The 25,250-nt window shown below is 39.8% G+C and overlaps 1 protein-coding gene and 1 pseudogene across 1 annotated transcript; one reads left to right on the forward strand and one right to left on the reverse strand.

Annotated features, from left to right (window-relative positions):
• Positions 1-375: 375 nt before the first annotated feature.
• On the reverse strand, positions 376-25,116 carry ACAA2 (acetyl-CoA acyltransferase 2). Its single transcript, XM_016225073.2, has 10 exons — positions 24,911-25,116; positions 20,147-20,313; positions 17,891-18,019; positions 15,911-16,027; positions 14,465-14,612; positions 11,824-11,999; positions 11,175-11,304; positions 6,177-6,247; positions 3,435-3,589; positions 376-787 (listed from the first exon to the last, which is right to left on the reverse strand). The coding sequence occupies exons 1-10, from the start codon at positions 24,924-24,926 to the stop codon at positions 703-705; spliced, it is 1,194 nt and encodes a 397-aa protein (XP_016080559.2). The 5' UTR covers positions 24,927-25,116; the 3' UTR covers positions 376-702.
• Positions 1,004-1,738, forward strand: LOC107546652 (large ribosomal subunit protein uL18 pseudogene; annotated as a pseudogene).
• Positions 25,117-25,250: the final 134 nt, after the last annotated feature.

The following is a 25,250-nucleotide window of genomic DNA, read 5'->3' on the forward strand; positions in this document are numbered from 1 at the left end:
ATGCTACAACATGGATGAACCTTGAGGACATTATATTGAGTGAAATAAGCCAGTCACAAGAAGACAAATACTGTATGATTCCACTTGCACGAGGTATTAGTCATATTCACAGAGATAAGGTAGACTGGTGGTTGCCCGGGGCTGCAGGGGGAGGAATGGGGAGTTATCCTTTGACAGTCACATGGTTTCTGTTTTACGAGATGAGGAAAGTTCTGCAGATGTGGTGATGATGATGGCTGCACGACAGACAGTGTGAGTGCACTTAATGCCACTGAACTGTACACTTAAAAATGGTGAAGATGGTAACCTTTGTTATGTGTATTTTACCACAATTAAAAATTTTAAAAATACAAGAAATGACAGGAAAGGATTAGCTGAGTTTAAGGCAATATTTATTCAATTTCCTTGCTGTCGTATTATCTAAGGCATAAGTGGTGACTATTTGGCAAGGATGCAGTTCCTTTTAAGGCCTTGCATAGTTGGATTTTAGTTCGGAAATACATCACATTTGGTATAAATTTGAAAGAACATATTCTGGCATGGGCTCTTAATCACGAGAAATGCATCTTTGCCTCACCATCCCCTGGTGAAAATCACTTTCAGTGGCAGGGCAGGGCCAGTTTTGCAGCTGCTCTCAAGGTCACTGGTTCACTGTGGCCTGGCCAAGGGAAGTAAGAGTGGGCCACGGCAGGCTCCATGCTCTCAGGCTGTTCTCTCAATGATGACTGCGATGCCTTGGCCACCTCCAATGCAAGCCGATCCAACAGCGTATTTTCCACCTCGACGCCTAAGGAAGAAAGCAGTGGCTGAAATCTACTCAGATAAAGAATAAACTGAATTGATTAGATAATTAAGTAAACAGAATTACTAATGGTCACATCTGTATTATTCATTCGTATTCAGTTCATCATCTCAATACTTTCCTAATCCACAATATTAGTTTATAGTCACAACAGGAGAAAGAATTAGGAAAGCTGAATATTTTTATTTAAAAAAAACAGTAATGGTTGCAAGCTGGGGATGCAGGTCTCTCATCCACAGGATAGGGTTTGTTCAAGTTGTTAAGAATAAGGCCTACTTCAAGGGACCAAGTGAAATCTAGAAGTCTACGAGAGGGTGAAATTGATTACTATGCCCAGAAAAACTGGTAATCCAGGACAAAAATAAATACAACACACCCAAATACAGGATGATAGTTGTGTACCCAACAGAGAAATCATCTGTCAGATTGCCTACGTCCATATAGGAGGAGATAAGATAGTGAGTGCAGCTTATGCTCACGAACTCCCAAAGTATGGTGTGCAGGTTGGTCTGACAAATTATGCTGTAGCACATCGTATGGGCCTGCTGCTGGCCCACAGGCTGCTCATCAGGTTTGGCCTGGATAGAATGTATGAAGGCCACGTGGAGGTGACTAGAGGTGAATACAATGGAAAGCACTGATGGTCAACCTGGTGACTTCGTCTGCTAAAATCTGGGTGAAGGGCTTGCCAAAACTACTACTAGAAATAAAGTTTTTGGGGCCCTGAGGGGAGCCGTGGATGGAGGCTTGAGTATTCCTCACAGTGCCAAGCAATTCACTGGTTATGATTCAGAAAACAAGGGATTCATCACAGAAGTATATCAGAAGCACATCATGGGTGAGAATGTTGCAGATTATATGCATTATCTAATAGAAGAAGAAGATGCTTACAAGAGACAATTCTCTTTAAAAAAAATGTTTTTAATAGATTTTTAGAGATGAAGTGAGGGAGAGGGAGAAAGAGACAGAGGGTGATTGATGTGAGAAACATCCATCGGTTGCCTCCCGTATGTGCCCTGACCAGGGATTGAACCTGCAACCTTTTTGGTGCATGAAACAATGTTCCAACCAACTCAGCTACTGGGCCAGGGCAGAAACAATTCTCTTAATACATAAAGAACAATGTAACTCCAGACATGATGGAGGAGATGCCCAAGAAAGCTCATGCTGCAATATGAGAGAATCCAGTCTATGAGGATAAGAAAGACGTTAAAAAGAGGTGGAATGTTCCAAAATGTCTCTTGCCCAGAAGATCAGGTAGCTCAGAAGAAGGCAAGTGTCCTCAGTGCTCAGGAACAGGCTGCTGAGAGCTAGTAAACCAAACCACAATTTTCTGTGAAGGTTTTTCAGATAAAGACAGTAATAAACTTATTGGCCAAGCGGGGGTGGGGGGTGGGGGGTGGGGTTGTGAAGGTAGTAACACAGAAGGAGGCTGAAGCATACCTACAAGCTTAGGTACGTACGCTGTAAGAAAGGAGCGGGGGTAGGAAGTAACTGAGATAACTGGGAAGTTGAAAAAGGGGGAGTAAACAGCCCCTTTGATTTATATGGTTTTCCATTTTTATGGCACCTTAGAGTAAGTGTAACTAGTGAAGTTTGTCCATGTGAAAGGCAAATAATTAAACATTTCATGTCCCTTTCATAAAAATTAGACTCCTTTAAAGTACCATTTGTTTTCACTCCTCAGTCTTGAGACAATGACCTTGAGAAAACAATCAGGAATTATTTTTGTGCATTTCAACTCAATGACTCACTAAGTGAAATAAGAGTCCTATTTACCTTTTTTTAAATTAAAAAAAAAATATATATATATTTATTGATTTCAGAGAGAGGAAAGGAGAGGGAGAGAGAGAGACAGAAACATCAATGATGAGACAGTCATTGATCAAGCCCACAACCCAGGCATGTGCCCTGACCGGGAATCGAACCCCGATCGCCTGGATCCTAGGTCGACGCTCAACCGCTGAGCTACGCCCGGCCGGGCAAAGTCCTATTTACCTTAACCTAATGGAGCCAGGATGACTTTTTGGCCTGACATACTTGGTTTTGTTTGCAATTTTTCTACTAACAGAGAAAAATGGTCCAAAATACACAGTACCAGTAGAACCTCTTCTATGAAAACAGAAAACTATCAAACAGAAGGCTCCTCTTGGAACTCTGCAAGCAGTAAAGGAAAAACTTGGCTCAGGTTCTAATCGTCAATTTGCTGAGGTTTCTTTAAAAGACAGCATCCAGGTAGGAACCCCCTCAGCATTTTCTTTGTTTTCTTAAATAATTTTATCTTATTCCTGTAACTGGCACTAGACTGAAAGTGCTATGAGAACCAGGGCCTCATTATTTGTTCACTGCTGTGCACCAGCACAAGGATGGGGCCATATGCATGCTGGCCCCTCAGTGAACACTGCAAAAACGAGGAACAGTGCAGCGTGCATGCCAAGAGCAGAGCCGCTAACAAGTCAATGGAGTCATCTCTAAAGTCAGCTGAAAATGGGTACCCAAGTAATTCGTTCCTCATGAGAGGCAGTGCAAGGGGGACTGGAGGAAGAATGAAATATTGGCTTGTTCTGGAGAAACCTAAATCCATGCATGTCTATAAAAAAGGCAAAACTGAAATACAATTTTTAGCAAATACCTTAATTCATGAACCAGGTGTGCGATAATTCTTGATCCAGATCCTCCCAATGGGTGACCCAAAGCAATGGCTCCTCCATTCACATTGGTTTTACTTGGGTCAAGACCCAAACTCTTCTCAACAGCCAAGTACTGGGGAGCAAAAGCTTCATTCACCTTCAAAACAATGGAAACACTGATAGAAATCCTTATTCACAAGCTGATTTTTAACTGAGAATTGTTCAGTCCCATTGATAACTAATTTTGCTGTTTGTTTTTCTATTTAAATTACCTTGCAAGGTTATTTTATCTTTAGTTGTTCTTTGTAAAAATATCAGCTTCGAAAATGGTACTTTAAGTCACATGCATCCCTTAGAGAAAAGAAGACCTCAGTACTTTTATACATGACCACTAGAGGCAGTGGGATACTGTAGAGCCCACAGGTTCTGGACCTAGATGGATGGTCCAAATCTTAGCTATATGCATGTTCTTTGAGTTCTCTTGGCAATCAAGTTTCCTCAATAGTAAAATGTGACTGTAGTATCATCCTAAGGATATTGTCAAGATTAAGTTACATCATGGGTATTAAGTGTCTAGTATATTACATGATACATGGCAAGTACTAAAAAAATGCTTGCTATTATTGTTATTACGCCCTGGTACTATTACCCATACTTCCAAGAAGAGACTGATAGAGACAATAAAGAACAAACCTTCAGAGCTAGAGCCAGATACATAAGAGGGGTGGTTACTATGTTAAAATGTGACAGAATGTAAAAGTATCATATTGTTGTGTCACAATTAATGAGGCTGGCTATGAGAATGACCTTCCTTCAAGTTTATAGCACTCTATTTTCATAGGATCTCAGGGAATTTTATAGATAAGAAAAGTGATTTTAAGAAAGGTAACTTTTATAGAGTTGGGACCAAAATTGAATCTTGTGTTCTTTCCTACTCTATTTTGTGCTCTCCCAAGATGGTGCTCTATTTGTCCTTAGATTCAACATTATTTTTCCATTTTATACAGTCATGCTCAAGGGGGTACTAAGAGGCTTAGAATATGCTGTGAAACTAGGCTTTTGAGCCTTGGAAGAACTACTACATGATCATCAAATGTTCTAAAGACAATCATAACAGGGCTATGTCCTTGAGTACCTGTACCTCTATAAATGAGTATGAATAGCTTTGCATAGCTGATATATTTCAATAGAGTTTTAAGTATGAAATCTAAAGCCAGAAATTTAGTGGTACCTATTTGCTAATACAAATGTGGTAATTTTCACAGAGTGAAAAGGCCCCATTCACTATCAATTTAAATACAGATAGCTTCTTTGTTATATTAATTATTTACCAGTGTTAAGCAGCATATGCTTAATTATATATATATGTATATATTTTAACTATATCTTTATTGATTTCAGAGAGAGGAAAGGAGAGGGAGAGAGCGAGCTAGAAACATCAGTGATGAGAGTCATTGATAGGCTGCAGCCCGCAACCCGGGCATGTGCCCTGACCGGGAATCGAACCCTGATCACCTGGATCCCAGGTCGACGCTCAACCGCTGAGCCACGCCCAGCCAGGCTTAATTATATTTTTTTAAGATTAATTTTTTAAAAATTCTCACCTGAGGACATGTTTAGAGAGAGGAAGGGAGAGGGAGAGAGAGAGAAACATCGATGTGAGAGGGAAACATCGATCTGTTGCCTTCCGCACATGCTCTGACCAGGGGATTGAACCCGCAGCCCAGGTATGTGCCCTGACTGGGAATCGAACCTGCAACCTTTCAGTGCATAGGATGATGCTCAACCAAGCTACTCTGGCCAGGCAGCATATGCTTAATTATTTAAAATTTCCAAATACTCCCAAAATGGAGAATGTACATAATCCAGCTTTAAGTATTTTTTTCTTTTAATTGTGCTAAGTACTTAAGATGCCTTTGTTCTAAACCAACATTTTAAAAAATCACTCTATCAATAAATTTAAGGTTCCAAATTATTAAAGTTTTCCTAAAAAGTATGATAGGTGCATCCCAAACCAAGCCACAACTAAAAGCCAAGGTAAATTTCGGGGGGTGGGAAGGATGTCTTAACTTGGTGGGAGGATAAGAAACTTCTAGATTTGGCACCAGATATTGTTTTTCTATTAGGTCAATTCTTTACTTGTATTTTTTCACTTTAATCCATAAAGTAGGGTTAAAGTTACTTATTTCTCCTCTACTTTATATAAAAATCATCTCAATTCAGCCCGGTCAGTGTGGCACCCTGGTTGAGTATCGACCTATGAACCAAGAGTTCGCTGGTTTGATCCCCCGTCAGGCAACATGCCCAGGTTTCAGGCTCAGTCCCCACTAAGGGGTGTGTGGGAGGCAGCCGACAGATGATGTTTCTATCTCCCTCTCCCTTCCTCTCTCTCTAAAAAAAAAAATCAATAAAAACTTTTTTTTTTAAACCTCTCAATTCAACAAGCACATTAATAGTCTAAAGTCTAATAGAGTCTTATAAGGTCCTAATATTTTTTCAGGAATTTATATTTTAGTAGGAGAAATCAGGCTGTTTTAATTATTCAAATATAAATAAAACATTTTAACCAGGTCAGGAAAAGTACCAACATAAATTGTGTAATGAAAGTAACACTTATTTAGATGTGCATCATATGAAAAGGCTAACAGTACTAAAATAAAAAGAGCTATAAAATACCAAACTGAAGTCATTCATGCTATAGAAGCTGGTGGTTTATTCATGCTGTGAAAAAGTAGAACACTTACCTCTACCAAATCCATGTCCTTAAGACTCAGTCCTGTTTTCTTCAGTGCCCCATTGATAGCAGGGACAGGACCTACATTAGAACAAGAATCAATTTCATCTTATACTTATTTATGCATCAGATTTTCCATCTTTACTAAACAGGTCAATAATGTGACAGCTGGTAGTAGCTACAAATCTTTCCACCTTGAAAGCACACTATTAAATGATGTAACAATAAAGAAACAAAAAATGAGACCTATGTTCATTGCAGTGTTATTTACAATGCCCAAGATTTGGAAGCAGTTGATGAGTAGATAAAAAAGCTGTGGTTCATTTACACAATGGAATACTACTCAGCTGTAAAAAAGAAGGAAATCTTACCTTTTGTGACAGCATTGATGGACCTGGAGAGCATTATGCTAAGTGAAATATACTAGGCGAAGAAGGACAAGTACCACATGATTTCACTCATATGTGGAATCCGATGAAGAAAATAAACTATCAAGCAAAATAGAGACAGACCCATAGACAGAGAGCAGGCTGAGAGCGGCTAGGGGTCGGGGGATTGGGGAGCTGGGTGAGGAGGGGTGGAGGGGTTGAGAAAAAGAGAAAAAGAGAGGAAGAAAGATGGATACAGACAAGTGTGAGGACTGCCGGGGGGCTGCTGGAGAAGGGCATAGGGAGGGTAAATGACGACGGGAGGGGACGGACTTGGGGTGGTGAACACACAATACAGTGCACAGATGATGTGTTGTGGAAACAGGCTCCTGAAACCTGCATGATTTTATTAACTAGTGTCACCCCAATAAATAAAAAGGGGAGGGAAATGAGCCAAAGGTGAAGAGCTGTTTATGCAGTCAAATTGTAGATGAGAGACTTACATGAAAAGTTCTACCATAAATGGCTTTAAGAGTTCTAACAGCCAAAGGAGTCATATGTGGGGTTTTGCAGTCATTTATAGATCATACTTAATACCAACTGGCAAGGCAGCCTGAGTGCTCTCTTAGGATACAAATCACATGCATTTTCAGTATAGAAGTGATCATGCCTGCACTCTGAATTTTCAGGCCCATTTGGGCCATACAGAAGAAGTAGCAGCAGCTTCCCCATACAGGCATAGCAAGAGAGGAAGCCGAGGCACTTATAACTCCAAGAAGCATGTAGACATAACTCCAACAGTAGGCAGAGAATTTAAATAAAAACCCCCACTGAAGAAATATAAATCCACATAATAAAGCTTTAGCTCCCAGATTTGTGATGATCAATGACAGTTTAATATTCCTCATAATTTTTTCCCTAAAAATATATCTGTATTGATTTCAGAGAAGACAGGAGAGGGAGAGAGAGAGAGAAACATCAATGATGAGAGAGTCATTGATCGGTTGCCTAGCCCGCAACCCGGGCATGTGCCCAGCCCGGGAATTGAACCCTGATCGCCTGGATCCTAGGCCGACGCTCAACCGCTGAGCCACGCCTGGCTGGGCCTTCATAATCTTAAAGTGATTTCCCCCCCGACAAAAGGCAAAAAATCTGGCTATGGATGAATATCTACTTCTCTATCTGTTCCAAAAGAACAAAATTGTCACAAATGTCTAAAAAAGAAAATTATGTGGTATGTCCTGTTGAATTCAAGTAGTCAAATATTCTATAACAAGCTTCACAGATATTGCCAAGGTAAAATAGGAAATCAGTCTTTATGAGAAAAGCATAATGCAATCTAAATACAATGTAATTTATTTTGTCACCTACTTAAAATGTTCTTTAGACAACAGTCTGCTGATTGGCAGGGCCATGCTTTTTAACATAAAGCACCAGTTCTGTGCTGGCTACTGATTTAATACAGAATCTAAATCCAGCTCTGGCTGATGTGGCTCAGTTGGCTGAGTGATGTCCCATGCATGGAGAGGTCACTGGCCTGGGTTTTGGGCTTGACCCCAGTGGCGGGCGTGCAGGAGGCAGCTGATCAATGTATCTCTCTCATCCATGTTTCTCTTTCTCCCTCTCCCTTTCTCTCTCTCTCAAATCAATTTAAAAGCACATATTTAAAAAAATCTAAATCCACATTCTCTTTGTATCTCTAAAGCATGAAAATGGGACGGATAATCAGTAGCAGAGCATCAGCTATTCAGCACGGTCAGGGGATGAAGTATCCTACAGGGGTGAAAGATATAGAGAACTAAAAGCTGAGGAGTAAAACCATTGCACATACTTCCCTGCCTTCATAACCATAGTAAGCATGCCTCAGTGTGTTCATGTGAACTCAGAATTATTACAGGCAATTGTAACAATATGCTAAGCCACAACCTGATTTTTAAAGGACTGTTCCCATACCACTCTGCTGTTTACTGGGACTCAGGAAGGTAGAGCATTCTTGTTGGGAAAAGGAGACTTTATTTCTAGTCCTGGCTCCAACCACTAATAGCCGTGTGACCTTGGGCACCTTTTTGGGCTATAAGCTTCTCATCAGAAGTGCTCTGAATTGATTTTTAACCTTTTTAAGCATTCAAATTCTTTCTACAAATAAAATCCAAATAGATAAAGCTAGAGCTGCTCCAGCTGAAGAGGCTCAAAGTTCTACCAACCAACCCCCACCACTACCACCCTGGGAGAGTTCCAGGGATCCCACCTTCCATAACTGTGTCCTTCATCAGAGCCATTACTGTTCTCTTCAGGTCCTGCTTTCCCCCTTTGTCTGGGTCTGCAGCTACCCTGCAGGGCTAAGGATTGCTGTATGCTGAGTAACTGTGTAACTGAGGAATAACTGTTCTTAGAAATTAGATTGATGAATCCATCCCCACCAGATACTCAATTCTCTCTTCTCCCTGCTTGTGTATCCAGTGTTCTCCATGTACGTACCTTGTTTAATCCCATACTACAACTGAGAGACGAACTGTATAGATGAAGGGGACATCTGACACCGTGGGGCATTTGGCATATATAGCTCTGGTCAAGCCCAGAGGGAAAAAAATAATCCACAATGCATTCACTGTACTAAGGGGGAAATATCCAGGCCCTGGAATAGAAGGAAGGCAAACTACACTTTCTTTGCTTACTCACTATGTTAATGTATCAGAACATATTAAATGAGGTTCAACTGAAAAAGAACTATAAAATAACTACTTACCCACATCAGATAAATTTGATCCTCAAAACCATCTAGGTACACTGAAAAAACCCATATTCCTATGCTCCACCCTAGAGCTACTAAAACAAAATCATGTGGGGTGAGGGTTACAGGTGAATTTTGATGATCATTTGGGCTTGGGACCCACTGCTCTAGATACTGAAGTGATAAATGCCATACCAATATACAGATATTTAATTTTTTAAGCTACCTTCCATCTCTATGACAAAAGCTATGTTATTGCTGAATGCTAATAAACTTTCAGACTATTAGGGAAAAAGTTGACTTTTAACAGATGTTTACATAGTCTGCAGTTTTTGGTGACATAGTTTATAACACAGTGAAAGATGACAAGGTATGGATATGCTAGCTTTCTTTCTTAGAAATTCGGTACAGGACATGGCAGCAAATGTGTTGGGTTTTAACTTAGTCCCAAATCAGCATAAGTGGTGTTATCTGAGTCAGACCTGGAGGTTTACACACTGAAGGATCTTTGAGAAGGCGGGTCAGCAACAAGTCATCCCCCTTCTATCTTGGGACCTATGTTTTAGTTAGTCAAAAATGGTCTAACTAAGCTCACAGAAAAAATCTTTGGACCTATCAAGAATCTGAACCTATATCCTAGGGCAGGCTTTTCCTTGGGGTATGAGAGTATAAATGGAACAGATCAGAACCTTTGGACACCAATTTTATTTTTGTGAGGTACCTAGTTAGTTCTGAGAACGATGACAGGAACTAAAATTCAGCAACAGATGTGAGGGTAACCTGGCTGCGACCTTTGCCACCCCACTGATCACCAGGGCTGATTAGGCTGATCTGGCTGGCTAGCCAGGGGTCCCCTTCCTACCCCACCACCACTCCATGTGCATCCCTCCCAAAGCTGCATGCTCGGCCGAAGATGACAACCTTCCCTGATAGAGGAAAGGACTATTCTTTGGTCAAGGTATAGGAGTAGCTGCGCTTCTCTGCTAAAACCTTCAAACAGGCACTCAAGGCCCATTTGTAGGAGAATGTACAGGATTCAAGCTTCTAAGACTCCAGCCACATCCAAATGAGGGGCTGCATATGGCAGTTTGCCTTTCTTAAAAAAATGAAAATAAAAATAAATTTTTTAAATTAAAAAATAAAATTCAGCATCATCTGCGGTTCCCAGGAGTGCAATCAGGGAAAAGCTTTTTGTTCTACTTCTAATTTATATTTTTCCAGCTAACACTATATAAATCCAGCTAAGATTTGTAAGGAGTTACAAATCTTCTCCTGCCAGTACTTTGCCAGTTGAGATACATGGTTTATAATTCTTCATTTTCCTATTAAGCCTCAGCTGAGACAGGTGAGTATTACTCTGACTTCCTGAGGCAACACAGTGAAAGAGCACTTGACTTAGACCTGGATTCACATCTTGGCTCTGTGATACACTGGTTTGGAACTGTTAAGACAACTTCACTAAGCCTCAGCTTTTTCATTCACAAAGAAATTTCACTTACTAGAGCTAGGAAGATTAAATGAATTACATTGATGACCATGCATAAAACACCTGACAGGATGTTAATCTGCTCATACAGCCATTATTTTACCCATGATGTCTCCCATCTCCCATTTCTTTTTATCTTGTCAGTACCTTGTAATTCTTCTTTATTATTTTCTGTCTGTTAATTTTAAAGATCTCAAATGGATAATAAGACATGATTACTGCCCACAAGGAGTTTACATGGTCTTGGTTTTCCTACTGAGACTGACACAATTTTTCATAAAGATTGGTTGTTTAAAAGACCGATTACCAATCTTTTCTACACAAGTGACCTTGATTTGGCCACTGTTTCTGGAATCACAAAGCCAAAGAAGACTTATTTCCAGAAATATATAACAGAACTAGTTTATATAACTACAAACTTACCAATACCCATGATAGAGGGATCACATCCAGACACAAAGTAGCCCACGACCCTTGCCAGTGGTGTGAAGCTATGTTTTTTAACAGCATCTTCACTGGCTATGATAACAGCTCCAGCACCATCGGATACACCCTTGGAAACAAAATCAGAAGATTAACTAGAGGGTAAAGAATACAGTTAATCAGTTTGAACTAATGGAGTAGTACTTTAGGATATGTAGGAAGCAGTGCCATAATTTGTACTAAAGGTACTCAGTGGATTAAAGAGATAGTTTTAAGCACAGAATACCACCTCACTAAGGGAAAATAGGAAAGAATGCCAAGGAAAAGCTTATATCCAGATGTGGGTAGATATAAGGAGAAATCTGATGAATTGTATACATGAGAAAGGGAAAAAAGTATGAAAACGGAAATAATAAACCAGGTAGATTTCTTTCTAACATTCTGAAAAACTACGAAATGGAAAGTATTATATAAGGGCCCCTACCTAAAATATTTTAAACTACGAAAACCTAGATTAATAGAATGTGAATTCTATTAGTTTAAGCTAAATAACTAAAGACTAGCATGAAAAGTATCTAAAAGGTACTGCATGATGATTCTGCTTCGAACACATCAGGAAGCGTTCAGGATAATCTGTGATGCTACCTACCGATGCATTTCCTGCAGTAACAGTTCCTTCTTTCTTGAATACCGGAGGGAGTTTATTTAACTGTTCCAGGGTTGTCTGGGGCCGAGCATGCTCATCTACCTGCATTGTCTGTTTTCCTTTCTTTGTCTTCACCTCAATTGGCACCATCTCACTATTAAAGTAGCCAGCATCGTTAGCTAAAATAGTTGAAGGAATATCATAAGAATGGGGGAAAAAGAAGAGAAACCAGAAAAGAAACTAAATCAAACATATCCTTCAACTTGATTTCTGGTCTACCCTTTCCTCACAGCCTACTTTAATATGAGCCTTTATTATTTATATACCTTACCTTGTCTATTGGAGAACTTAATATACTGTCATGCTTCTATGCAGATAAATTCTGCATCTTTTTAAAATTATAATTTAGATTTTCTCTTTTTCTAACTACAATTTTTTTACAAGGTACTGTTAGAATCTTAGCAGTATTTGTCTGTTAGCTACATGAGTAATGACACTAAATGGATTTAATGCCCTTTTAAAAACTTCTCTGGGAGAGAGAAGTAATTAAAAAGTTACCAAGTTTGCCCTGCTCAATAGTTAAAGCATCAGCCCACATGCCAAAGGGCCTCGGGTTCAATTCCCGGTCAAGGGCACATAACTGGGCTTTGGTTTTGCTTCCCACCCCTGGTCGGGGCGAGTGCTGGAGGCTACCAGTTGATGTGGCTCTCTCACACATGTTTTTTCCTCTCTCTTCCCCCCGTACCTCCACTCTCTCTGAAAAAGCAATGGGGAAAAAAGTATCCTCAGGTGAGGATTAACCAACCAAACAAACAAACAAACAAACAAACAAACAAAAAAAGCCATCAAGTTGTACAACAATAATGTATCATAGCCGGGCGGGCGTGGCTCAGTGGTTGAGTATTGACCTATGAACCAGGAGGTCATGGTTTGAATCCGAGTCAGGGCACATACTCAGCTACAGGCTCAATCCCTAGGAGGGGGTGTGCAGGAGGCGGCCGATCAATGATTTTCTCTGTCATCATTGATGTTTCTATCCCTCTCTCCCTCTCTCTTCCTCTCTCCAAAATCAATAAAAAATATTTAAAAAGTGGATTAAAAAATAATGTAGCATACACTTAAAAGTTTAAAGGGCAGATCTCATGTTAGGTGTTCTTAGCACAATAAGAAAAAAAGTTACCAAGTTGCCTATGTCACCAAGTAATCTATGCTTGCAATTTACTGACAAGCAACCTGAAGAAATTATATGAGTGATTACTGACACAGTTCTACATAAAACAGCTTACCTACTTCCATCTCCACTCACTAGAGTGGACTACAGTAATCCAAAGCTTTAAAACTAGGATATGTCAGAAATAATGACACCTTAATTTTAATAATGTTTTACAGCAGGCTAAACACTTCTCTTAGTTGGTTTTCACAACTGTATTAGGGAAATAGGAAACACAAATATTTTTTATTATTAGAGATACATATTTATCTCTTTTACAGATGCTCAGTGAATAAATAGATAACATGTATGTGGCAAAATTAGAAATAGAACTAATAATTCTTGACCTTTAGACCAATACCCTTCCATTTTAAATGTGTAACTAAAAAACTCAGAAGATGAGTTGGATAGCCTCAGGTCCATCCCACTTATCCCTCTGAAATGTGAAAATGGACTTTATCTTCACTATTCTAAGTAAATATTTAATACCCCAAACAAGAGTTTCCATTTGTTTATAAGAGTTTAATTTTAAAAATCTTTTTCAGAAGACTAGTAGATTTCTTCAACTCATTATACTGATAAAAGAACTTCTGTCACTTGTTCTGAACTAGTTGAGGAGCAGTGTGCAGTGTTACACAGGACCCCAGAGCTAGGGACTTGGACTTGTGCTCAGTCTCTGAGTCAGGTGCAATGATTCCCAGTTAGGAATGGGAGGGGGTCCCATAAAAGGATACCCAATGGGCCTTTTCCATACATATCATCCCCTCCTTGTGAGTATAATATGCTTTACAGAGGACATCCTCTCTGTCCCAGTAGCCCCAGTATATCAGCTCTCAGAGTGTTCTACTGGCAACAGTACCAATATGGGTAGGGCCAATTCACGATACCACTTTTTAAGCAGTATTAACTTATTTCCAAAGAGAAGTTCCCAGTTAATTTTGCAATCATTAATCAAATATCTAATCATCTAAAAACAAAGGAATGATAAAAAAATGTGACTTTCAAAAGATGTAATTTTAAACTAATATTATTAAATGATCATTATCTGAAATGATAAAAATCTTTTCTATATATTTCTTTTTTAAATTGAGGTATAATTAACATAATAGTTTCAGGTATACAGCATAATAATTCGATATTTGTATATATAGCAAAATGATCACCACAATAAGTCTAGTTAACATCTGTCACCAGGAGGAAGTTACAAATTGTTTTTCTTGTGATGAGAACTTTTAAGATCCTTCTTATCAGTTGTCAAATATGCAATACAGAATTATTTTTTATAGCCGTCATGTGGTACATTATGTACCCAGGACTCATTTACTTTATAACTGGAAGTGTGTACTTCTGACTTCTTCATCCATTTCACCTACCCCCCTCTACCCCACTATAGTTTTTTTTCTATGAATATTTATAATATCCAGTTTCACTGACCAGCTTTCCACCTTTGCTGTGACTGCAGGGCGTATTTGTCACAGTCTTCTCTGCTTATTTGATGTTTTGAAGCAAGATTCTCTGCAGTAATTCCCATGGGGAGCTGGACATGCTGATCTGTTAGTCCTGCCCATAGAGTATCTTCTAGCTATTAAAAGACATTAATAATAAAGTGATTTGTTAAAGCAGATCTTTTGAAAGTAATATGCTATAATTTTTTTAAATTTAAATAATTAACAGTTCCAATAAATAAAAGTAAAATTAGATTTTCTGATAGCATTACTATTACTACTATTCATATTCATTTTTGGGACATTTAATAAAAACATCCAGTGACATAATAAAATGATACGTTCTCCTCTCTCTCTAAACGTGGCGCTCGGAAGAGTCAACAGTGCTAAATGTTCAGGGTGAGAGTACAGGAAGTTATTCCACAATCAAAACCCCTCAAGATTACATTTTGTAAGAAACCTGACGCCGAGTCCTTATGTGATGTTCCCCTGCAGCCACCTTTGTGAGCCACAGTTAGGAGCTCTGTAGGAAACAATATTCTGTGCTCCTTTTTCATCCTGTGCCTTCAAGTGATAGGTACAGCTGATGCTATCAGTTACTATGAAGTTGAACAGAACCCGGGAAAGGCCTCTTGAGCAACAGAAGTTGTTCCTTATTATCCAATGTGTTAGTCTGGTAAGTGTGCCCCACCTGTTTCCTCTACATTGCCTCACCTTTTGAGTCTGACCTATGTCTCCAAAGGTTTTCTCAAATATATTTGGTGTCTAAAACTATCTCATCTTTTCTAAGTCTTATTCTTTTCAACTTTCAAAACAGCCAGGTGAGAAATGGGATGAACAGTGTAAATCAATCATTACAACTGAAAAGTGCTAAGAGTATAAAATGTCATTAGCCCTTTCATATGGGAAGGACAGCACGCTGCCTATCACTCTTCACCAGGGCTATCATTCCAGTGTTGTAGCTTTCAAAGGTGAGGATCAGTATTATCTGACTGATATGGGACAATATACTCTCTATTTAGAGAGATGTTTTCTGTGATGAAGAAGAAATCTATTCAATGGAGCTTGCTCCAGAAATAAAACTTCCATAAATCATGAGAAAGATTTAATTACTTGGGTTACTAATTGTCCAGTAGACATTAACTCAACCTTCACCTATCTTTTTCGTCTGCTTTTCTCTTCCATTTCCCCAAATGTTAATTCCACTACCAGAGGTGTGCCAAGATGCTACGATAAAATCTAATTTTATGTGGATTAAAATGTCAAAACTAACAACCAAAAAAGGTTTTAAAATAGTTTACAAAATTCAAATGATTCATATCTTGCCAATCTCCTATTAACAAAATTGTTTTCAAAATTAGTTTTCTCTCCCCCAAAATGGTGTTATTAAAATTATTAGTATACTAGCTTGAGAAATAATTTAAAAAATTTTAACCTTGAGATCTGCTCCAAACTTGGTTCCAAAACGCACGTTTCTGGCACAGTAGGGAGCCTGGCTCATGCTTTCAGTTCCTCCACACAAGACAACTTCAGCATCTTTTACAGCAATTTCCTATTTAAAAACATTAACAACAACAACAAAACCCTTTTATCCTGACAGAAGTGCATATTAAAAAGTATGTGTTAAGCAGTAAACTAATATTAAGTCTAATTAGTAACTAGCCTAGCTTACGGTGTTTCTGAACGAAATACTTTTAAAGTAACTTAAAAGCAAATGCTAACGTATCCATTCCCAAAATACAAGGAGGGGGAAAAACCAAGTTTTCAATCATTTGTGAACAAGTAACACGTGGTAATTCTTAATTCAATACAAATCTTAAAAATTAGCAGAGCTATTGTCTGGCTTAAATGTACAGATTGCCAGCAGATAATAAAGAAAAAACCCTTTATTTTAAAATTTTTTTAAATTCTTTTTTTTAAATTAAATTTACTGGGGTGACTGGTTAATATGATCACATATAGGTTTCAGGTGTGGGTAAGAACAAACTCTTTAAAATGGCAAAAGTAAAATTTATCCTATTTATGGATGAATCTGAAGGAGACCACAGATTCACAAGAACCAAGTTAACCTAGGGGACTCATAAAAAGGACCCATTTCATTCTTTCAACTCTTCCACTATTTACATTCCTCAGAAAAGAAGCAAATCACAAGCCTCCAAGAGCCCAGTGTTTGAAATGATTGCTAGGAAAATCAGGATCACTAATATATGTTGTTATAGAAATAATTTATTCATTACAAAATATGTTTTTTATTTTCTTTTGTAATAAAATGAAGACAAAATAGGATTTCACTGCATGCCTTTTCCTGGTGCTCAGGGGAACAAATCTATTTGCTCAATTATCCCTTAAAAAGATCATAGTAGTTTGTACTTCTACCAACAGTATCACGTAGTTCCTCTTTATAAAATATATGCCTTATCACCCTCTCAATTCTCTGACTCTCTTCGTAGTCTTATAGTCTTTATTTAGTGGTTCGTTCTTTTCTTTTTAAATCCTCAGCTGAGGATATTTTTTCCATTGTTTTTCAGAGAGGGTGGAAGGGAGAGGGAGAGAGAGAGAAACATGGATGTGAGACACATCAATTGGTTGCCTCCTGCACAAGCCCCCACGGGGGCTGGGGATCGAGCCTGCAACCAAGGTACGTGCCCTTGGCTGGAACTGAATCTGAGACCCTTCAGTTCTAGAGCGAGCGCTCTAACCACTGAGCCAGACTGGCTAGGGTTTTATTCAGTGTTTCAAACTGTCCCACAGACGTGGGTTTAAATTCCGCCTCTAAAACTCAGTAACCCTAATGCCTTTAATAATCAGTTTCCTTGCCTATAAAATGGGAATAAAAATAGTTCTTGCATCATAGTATGGTTATGAAGATTAAGTGGGATACTGAATGTATATCTAGACAGTGTCTAGCACATAGGAAGCCCTTAATAAAAATGATAGTCATGATTAGCTTTAAAAATTGTGATTAATATACATACCATAAAATTCACCACTTTAACCAATTTTAAGTGTACAGTTCATTAAGTACATTACATCGCTGTGCAACTACCATCCATCTCCAGAAGTGTTCTTATCTTCCGAAGTTGAAACAGTAACTCCCCATGCTCTCCTCTCTCCAGCCCTGGGAACCACCATTCTGCTTTCTGTCTCTATGAATTTGACTGCCCTAACTAACTCTTTTAAGTGCAGTCATACAGTGTTTGTCCTTTTGTGACTGGTTTATTCCATTTAACATTATATCTTCAAACTTGATTATTAGCTTTTAAGAAATGATTTTCTTCCTGTGAATATTTTTCCAAATATCAAATACTGACCTCTTTTAATAAGCATTATAAATAAAAGCCTAGTGTTATATAAAAGTGGGGTATTTTCTCTAATAGTTTTTAACATATTTCAGAGAATTAAATATTGCTCATACCTGACATCCACTCACAATGGACTGGAAACCAGAGCCACAGAGCCTATTAAGAGTGAGAGCTGGAGTCTCCTTTGGGACACCCACACGCAAACCAACATGCCTTGCTAAGTACGCAGCATCTGAAGAACTCTGGAACAGAGGAAAAAGAAAAGGCACTTCCTCTATGAATCTAGGAATTAAGGACAAAATATATGGAAATGTTGGCAATCTATCAAAAATTATAAACTACCTGGCTCTAAGGTAGGAGACAATGCATGCAGGTACAGCATATTTCATATAATATGTGTTTATGATTTAAATAAAAACTAAGCACAAGAGTAACAATGCTAGCAATTCAGATATGCAAACAGAAACCATAAAGGGCTTCCTTTAAGTAAAAAAATTAAAAGTTTTTGACTTAATAAGGAAAGAAAAAAACCCCGTATACTGAAGTTGGTAGGACCTATAGTAAGAACAAACCTTCTATCCATGAAACTGCCTAATTTATAAATTAAACTTTATCATAGGTATGCATATATAGGAAAAATACATAGTATAAGTTTCCTGGCAACCCAAGTCCCTGGCGTCCCGAGTCCAAAACTCCCTTCTTGGTACAAGCAGTCACAGAAGCAGGAACTTGGTAACCTACATGGACGCAGGAACACAGAAACTTGGCAACCTACAAACCACAAACGAGCAGTGAGAGCACCTGTACCTGACTCCATGACTGACAGAAAGAACACGGATAGGACAAGATTGATTCCTTACCCAAATCCCCACTCCCCCTGCCACGACTAAGCCCTATAAAAAAGTCTCTACCTTCTTGGGGGTGGTGACTGTCCACTGAGGCTCACCCCACCTGCACCCAGGTGGTTTTCAATAAATGTTTTTAATTCTCAACAAGCAGTTTCAGGCATCCACTGAGGGTCTTGGAATGTATCCCCTGGGAATAACAGGGGGCCACTGTACTTTTTTATTTTTATTGAATTTATTGGGGTAACATTGGTTAATAAAGTTATATAGGTTTCAGGTGTGCAATTCTATAATATATCATCTGTATATTGTATTGTGTGTTCACCACCCCAAGTCCTGTCTCCTATCACCACTTATCCCCCTTTATCCCTGCTACCTCTCCCTGCCCCCTTTTCCCTCTGGTAATGAACATACTGTTGTCTATGAGGGTTTTTTTTGCTTAATCTCTTTACCTTTTTCACTCAGCCCCCCTTCCCCCTCCCCTCTGACAGCTGTCAGTCTGTTCTCTGTATCAATGAGTCTGTTTCTATTTTGTTAGTTTATTTTGCTTATTAGATTCCTCATATAAGTGAAACTGAGGCTGAGATCTGCAGATCTAGGGAGGGGAGAGATGAACAACTGGTCAGGACAGTTAAGAGGTGCTTCCCAACTTAAAAATGCACCCTGGGGCATTTTGTTAAAATGTGGGTTCTCAACCAATAGGTCTAGGACTACATGAAATTCTGCATTTCTAAACATTTCCCTAGTGAAGCAAAGTGCTGGTCCAAGCACTACTCTTTGAGTAAGAAGGAAAAAGAAATCACTTTAAAAAAAATAACAGCAGCATTTACTGCAGAGGGAGCTAGAACAAATTTGATAAAATGTGAAGAACTGGCCCATCCAGGTAAAAAGGCTTTACTTGTGTGCACTGTCCTATTTTTTTTTTTTTTTAATCCTCACCAGTGGATATGTTTTTACTGACTTCAGAGACAGAGGAAGGGAGCAGGAGAGAGAGAAACACCAATCAGTTGCCTCCCTAATGCACCCAAACTGGGGACTGAACCCACAACCTGGGTATATGCCCTGACCAGGAATCGAACCTGTGAACCTTTGGTGCATGTGACAATGCTCCACCCAACTGAGCCACATGGGCCAGGCTGTCCTACTTTTTTTAACTTTTTTGCTTGGGTATGCTACATTCCTTAGGTGGGTAAAGAGAGAGAACCAATTAACTTCAAATAAGTCAAGGAAATTAATATATTTAGAAGCAATAAATAGTCAATTATATCGTAATATAATTGGAAAAAACAAACCCAAAAAACTAAGAAGCAATAAAATGTATCCCAAATTAGGTAGATATATAGTTTCCAGAATATATGTTCTGTTGAATTATGCATGTCATTGCTTCTGGAGTCAGGGGATTACTCAAATTATAAATACCTTTAACTATTAACTGATTCACCATTATGTCATGTTAAAGGAACTACTTTTAGAAATTGACAAAATAAAGCCACAGGAATGAATACCATCCTCTGCCCGACTAACCTGCATGACATTGCCTACAATAACACTGTCAATAGTCTCAGGTGGTACTTTGCCTGCAGACAAGGCAGCCCTGGCAGCAAATTCAGTCAAGTCTGTAGCTGTGAAGTCTTTCAGAAGACCTCCATAAGCTCCAAAGGGTGTTCGCTTAGCAGCAACGATGAACACACCTGTTGCAGTAAGGAGAGATTTGTAAGCAATCATAGATTAGTCATTGTCCTTTAACATGCTTTAAATACTGTAATCCCACTGTGAAACATTATTGTAAAGTACAACTTTCAATTAGATAACTGAAAATCTTTGCATACACTAAGTCTCCCCAAAACTATCTGAGCATTCATTTCCACGTCTTGTCAAGAAACCATGGGCCTGCCCTGGCCAGGTGGCTCAGATGGTGGGAGCATTGTCCCAGGCACTAAAAGGCTTCGGGCTTGATTCCCAGTCAAGGCACACACCTTGATTGGGGGTTTGAGTCCCAGTTGGGGCCAGTAGAGGAGGCAACCGATTGGTGTTTTCTCTCTCTCTAAAAAATAAAAATCAATAAAAACATATCCTCAGGTGAGGATATAAAAAAAGAAACCATTAAACTTTTAATAATGGATTTGTGCCCAAATATTGACCTATAACTGAGACCATTCAAACATTATACCACTATTGGTATCTAAATATAGTGCCCCATTTATGCTAGTGATCTCTTTCCATGGAACAAACTAAACCTAAACTAAAAGGAAAAAAAATCTCAGCTGCTTCTTTCATTCCAGTTGAGAAATTTAGTCTAAAAGAGGAACAACATATATAACTATAATTTAGAAGAGATACAGCTCTTTACAGATATAATGTTCAGATATTTATAAAAGGCCATAAATATTAGTTTGGTGCATTATGGAGACAGTAAAAAGACCAGTGATTACCAGACGGTGGAAGGTGGGAAGGAAGGATGAACAGGTGGAGCACAAGGGAATTTTAGGGTAGTGAAACTACTCTTCATGATACCGTAATGGTAGATACATGTCATTACATACATTTGTCAAAACCCAAAGAATTGTATAACACAAAAAGTGAGCCTTAATGTAAACTATGGACTTCAGTTAATAATATCAGTATTGGCTCATCAATTGGCTCATCAATATACCCCACTAATTGTTAGGTGAAATGATTCTGGTACTTAAAGTGACTGAGGTGAACCTGTATCACCTGAAGGGTGGGCCTATTAAGTTGTTTACTGCTTTGAAGTATAGAGCTCTTACTAAGCCCATGCCATGTGGCTACAAGCCACCTGTGTAAATCCCTGCCCTTGGCTATATATAACAAGCCCCATTCCTCTCTTGAGTGTGAAGATCTACCATTTCGCTGCTAAGAGGCGGCTTCTGTCGGTAAGTTCCCTTAAACTCGGTGTAATTTTGGAGTTGTCAACCTCTTTCAGAGGTCTCTTGGCCTTGGAAAATTTTCCCAAAACTAATGCAAGATGTTAATAATAGGGGATACCAGGGTAGAATGAGGGGGCATATGACCACTGACTTACCCGAAACAACAAAGGGTAATTCCATGTTGCTCCCTGTACTTCATAATCTAAGAGGGCATTTTTGTGTGGGGAAGTACTATTAATGGTGAAAGGAGATATTTACAAGTGTGGGAAAATAAAAACAAAGCAATAACTTTCCCTTTAGTTACATCACTTCTGCTTACTTGTGTTTTCAGACTGCAAAGGTTATCTTGAGTAAGGCTAACACTGAAATACAATTATTCTGAATGGGAAAATGGTATTAAATACATTTTTAAAATCTTGGATGTGGCGGTATAAAGACCAAACAATTTAAAGGATTTTTTTCTTGTAACTTCATAAACTGGATATTGTGTCAATAATTATTTGATCTGATGCCAATTTTATGTGGCTGTTAAAAGGTCTAAAATGTAACAATCTTTAACACCAAACTAAAATCTTGTTTATTTTAAAAGGACCTGAAAACAGAAATTCAGATTTCCAAAAACTGAAAGATAGTGTAAAGACATTAATCTAGAGTTCAGTGAATCAGAAACGCCAAGGAAGGGCCCGACAAGGTGGCTAATGTGACTGGAGAGAAAAAATACTAAAAGAGAAATAGGAATTCTGCCTGTTTTTTAAAAATTTACCTTTATTATTGAAAATATTACAGATGTCCCCTTTTTCCTCCATTAACCCCTTTTACCTACCACCCACTCCCCGCCCCAGGCCTTCACCACACTGTGTCCATGGGTTATGTACACTTGCATATAAATTCTTTGGTTAATCTCTCCCCACCCACCCCTATCTTCCCTCTGAGATTTGTTCTATGTGCTTTTTACATCACATTGTTAGGTACACACTGACTCATCATTAAAGCAACTACAGACAGCAACAAAGACAAATGAAGGAAAACTGCTACTTCAACCATTTCAGTTTCAGGATTAAAGTAATTTGGCAGCCCCACCTAGCTGCCTTGGAGGACTACACAAACATTCCCGACAAAGCTAATGAGCAGTAAGAGAACTCAGGTTTGTTGGGTGCAACTCTCCTACCAAACACTGGGATGGGTGTTAGTAAAAAAACACACCTCGGGGATTTGGTTCTTGTTGACAGAAATCTGATATATTAATGACAATCTTTACCAAAGTCCATGCTCACATTCAGATGTGATCTTTTCCCTACAATAATCAGTCACGTGTTCTCTCTCATCCACTAACCCAGCAAGCACCTGGTATGCTACTTGAGAGAAGTGCGTCTCTCATGTATTCTAACCAGCCAATAAGAATTGCTATTTGAAGCTTAAAGCCTGGGTTGTAGTCATAGCCACTAATTACCTGTGTCATATAAACAAGCTATTTCACCTTTCTGGACATCAGTGTCCTCATCCGTAAAACAGGGAAATGGGTAAAAATATGCTCACTAGCTCTAATACCACGGTACTCTATACCACAAATTCATATACTATATACTTCCTTAATACAGGTGCTGATGTACATTCCCTTAACTGGGTTCATAGTTTTCATCAAATTTTCAGAGGGGTCTGTATTATAAGAAAAGGGTAAGAAACCACTGATAAAATGTTAAATAGAGAAATCATAAAAATATTTTGTTTATAAATGATGCTCATTACAATGCAGCTTTTATATGTGGAAGGCAATTGAAAACGTTCACGTAGGTGAATGACAGGATCTGATTTCCACTCTGCCCAGATTTTGTCAGGGTTGTAAAACTATGTTTTATAGACAAAAGAATTTAAGACCACTTAAGAATCTATTGCAAAGGTCCAAGCCACAACAAATGATGGTTTTTGGACCCTAGCTGGGGGAAGAGAGAGAGGGATGACTTGAGATAGACTTGGAGATGGAACTGATTTTTTTCTTTAAAACACCTTGCCTTAAAAAAATGTGCTGTTTTTTTAAATGTAGTAAATTCAGAGTTGAAAAGAGCACTGACCATTTAAATCCAACTGTAGGAAATAGGACACACTACATTTTGTCTTGGAATATCTATTTTTCCCTTGAACTACTCACATGCCATTTCTGCTCTTCTGAGCTCCAGATCCCCGCGTCCAGCTGCCTACCTGACGTTTCCACTTGAGTGCCTAAGTCTTTTCCAAATCTACTCTTTCTCCAGCTTTTCTCACTTTTAAGTTCTACCAGTATGAACACAATTCTTCAAACCAGACACCTAAAGTCACTCTTCACATTTCCTTCTCGTTGACCTGCCGTCTATCACCAAGTTCTACCAAATCCATCTCCCAATCTAAAGTCATCCCTCCCTCTTTTCCCCCAGCTCCTTTGCTCCCAACTCGGGTCCAAACCACCAGTAGCTGTGGCTTGGATCTCTGCAATAGATCCTTAAATGGTCTTCAATTCTTCTGTCTATAAAACAGAGGCAGTTTATAACCCTGACGAAACCTGGGCAGAGTGGAAATCGGGTCCTGTCATTCTCCTGCTTGAACGTTTTCCATCGCCTGCCTCTGGCTCTACAATAAGCCCCCCACGCCCCCAGGCTCCGCGGAGCCCCGGGGCTCTGACCACCAGCGCGGTCCGTCCTAGGTCCTGCCGAGCGCTTTCCCGCCTCGAGACCTTGGTATGAAGCGTTCTACCTGAATGTTCTTTAAAGGACTCGTAAAATAAGGATAAACTTTCATATCCTTAAAACTAACATTCCATTGGTTGTGGCCATTTGTTATGAAAGGGAGTTTACAGAATTCTTTTAAAGCTGATGACCCTAGAACGTATGTACTTAGTGACTGCGCTTTCTCGGAGTCACTCAATGGAATGAAAGGAAAAAGGGACGAAGGTTTCCAACCGAACGCCACCAAGCGTCTGGGAGGAGCAGGTCCCTCGGGCAGACCTGCCCCGGCGACTCTAAGCGATCTCCCCGCAAGCCCGCCCACGCCGGCCCGAGCCCCGGGCGGCCCGGCCCGAGCAGCACCCTGCGTCCCAGGAGGCCCGGGCTCAGGGCGCAGCTCGCTTCCCAGCAGCGAGTTCCACCTACGCGGGGCACTCGTGCACGAGAAGGCGAATGACCTCCAAGGTCAGAAGCGAGCAAACCGTGGCCTCAACTCTCAAAGGCAAACTGCGTTTCAGTCTCGGCGGCCAGTGCCTCACAAGGGGTTCCTCCTTACCCCAAACAATCCTTTTGGGATGGGTGGTGGTTTTTTGTTTTTTTTTTAAGTCCCCTTTATTGCTGATGAGACTAAGCTGTAAACCAAGGCCCCTCGACGTGAAATCTGGCCTGAGGAGGGCAAGACCGCGGGGAAAGGCGGGGTGGCTCACCTCGGAGAAGGGCCATGGCGGCGGCTTGGGACCGGCGGCGCAGCTTCCCCTTCAGCTCTTCAGGGAGAGGCTGTCAACTCCCACCCTTAAGAGCAGGGGGCGGAGCCCGCGAGGCCACGCCCTGCACCTTCACCTACTCCGGGGCGCGCAGCCCCGGGCTGGCTCTGGGCTGGCGGAGTTCATGTCCTCGTCTAGACGCCGCTCTCTTCGCCCCCTCCCGCGGGGACCGGAGGGACAAACCCGCTCCTCCCCAGCCCCGGGGGATGGGCCTTGGGGAAAGGAGCGTCCCTGGCGAGTGGGAGTTTCCCCCTCACATCACTGTTCTTAAAGACTTTACGTG

Source organism: Miniopterus natalensis, chromosome 7 (genome assembly GCF_054644295.1).
Source record: "Miniopterus natalensis isolate mMinNat1 chromosome 7, mMinNat1.hap1, whole genome shotgun sequence".
NCBI lineage: Eukaryota > Metazoa > Chordata > Mammalia > Chiroptera > Miniopteridae > Miniopterus > Miniopterus natalensis.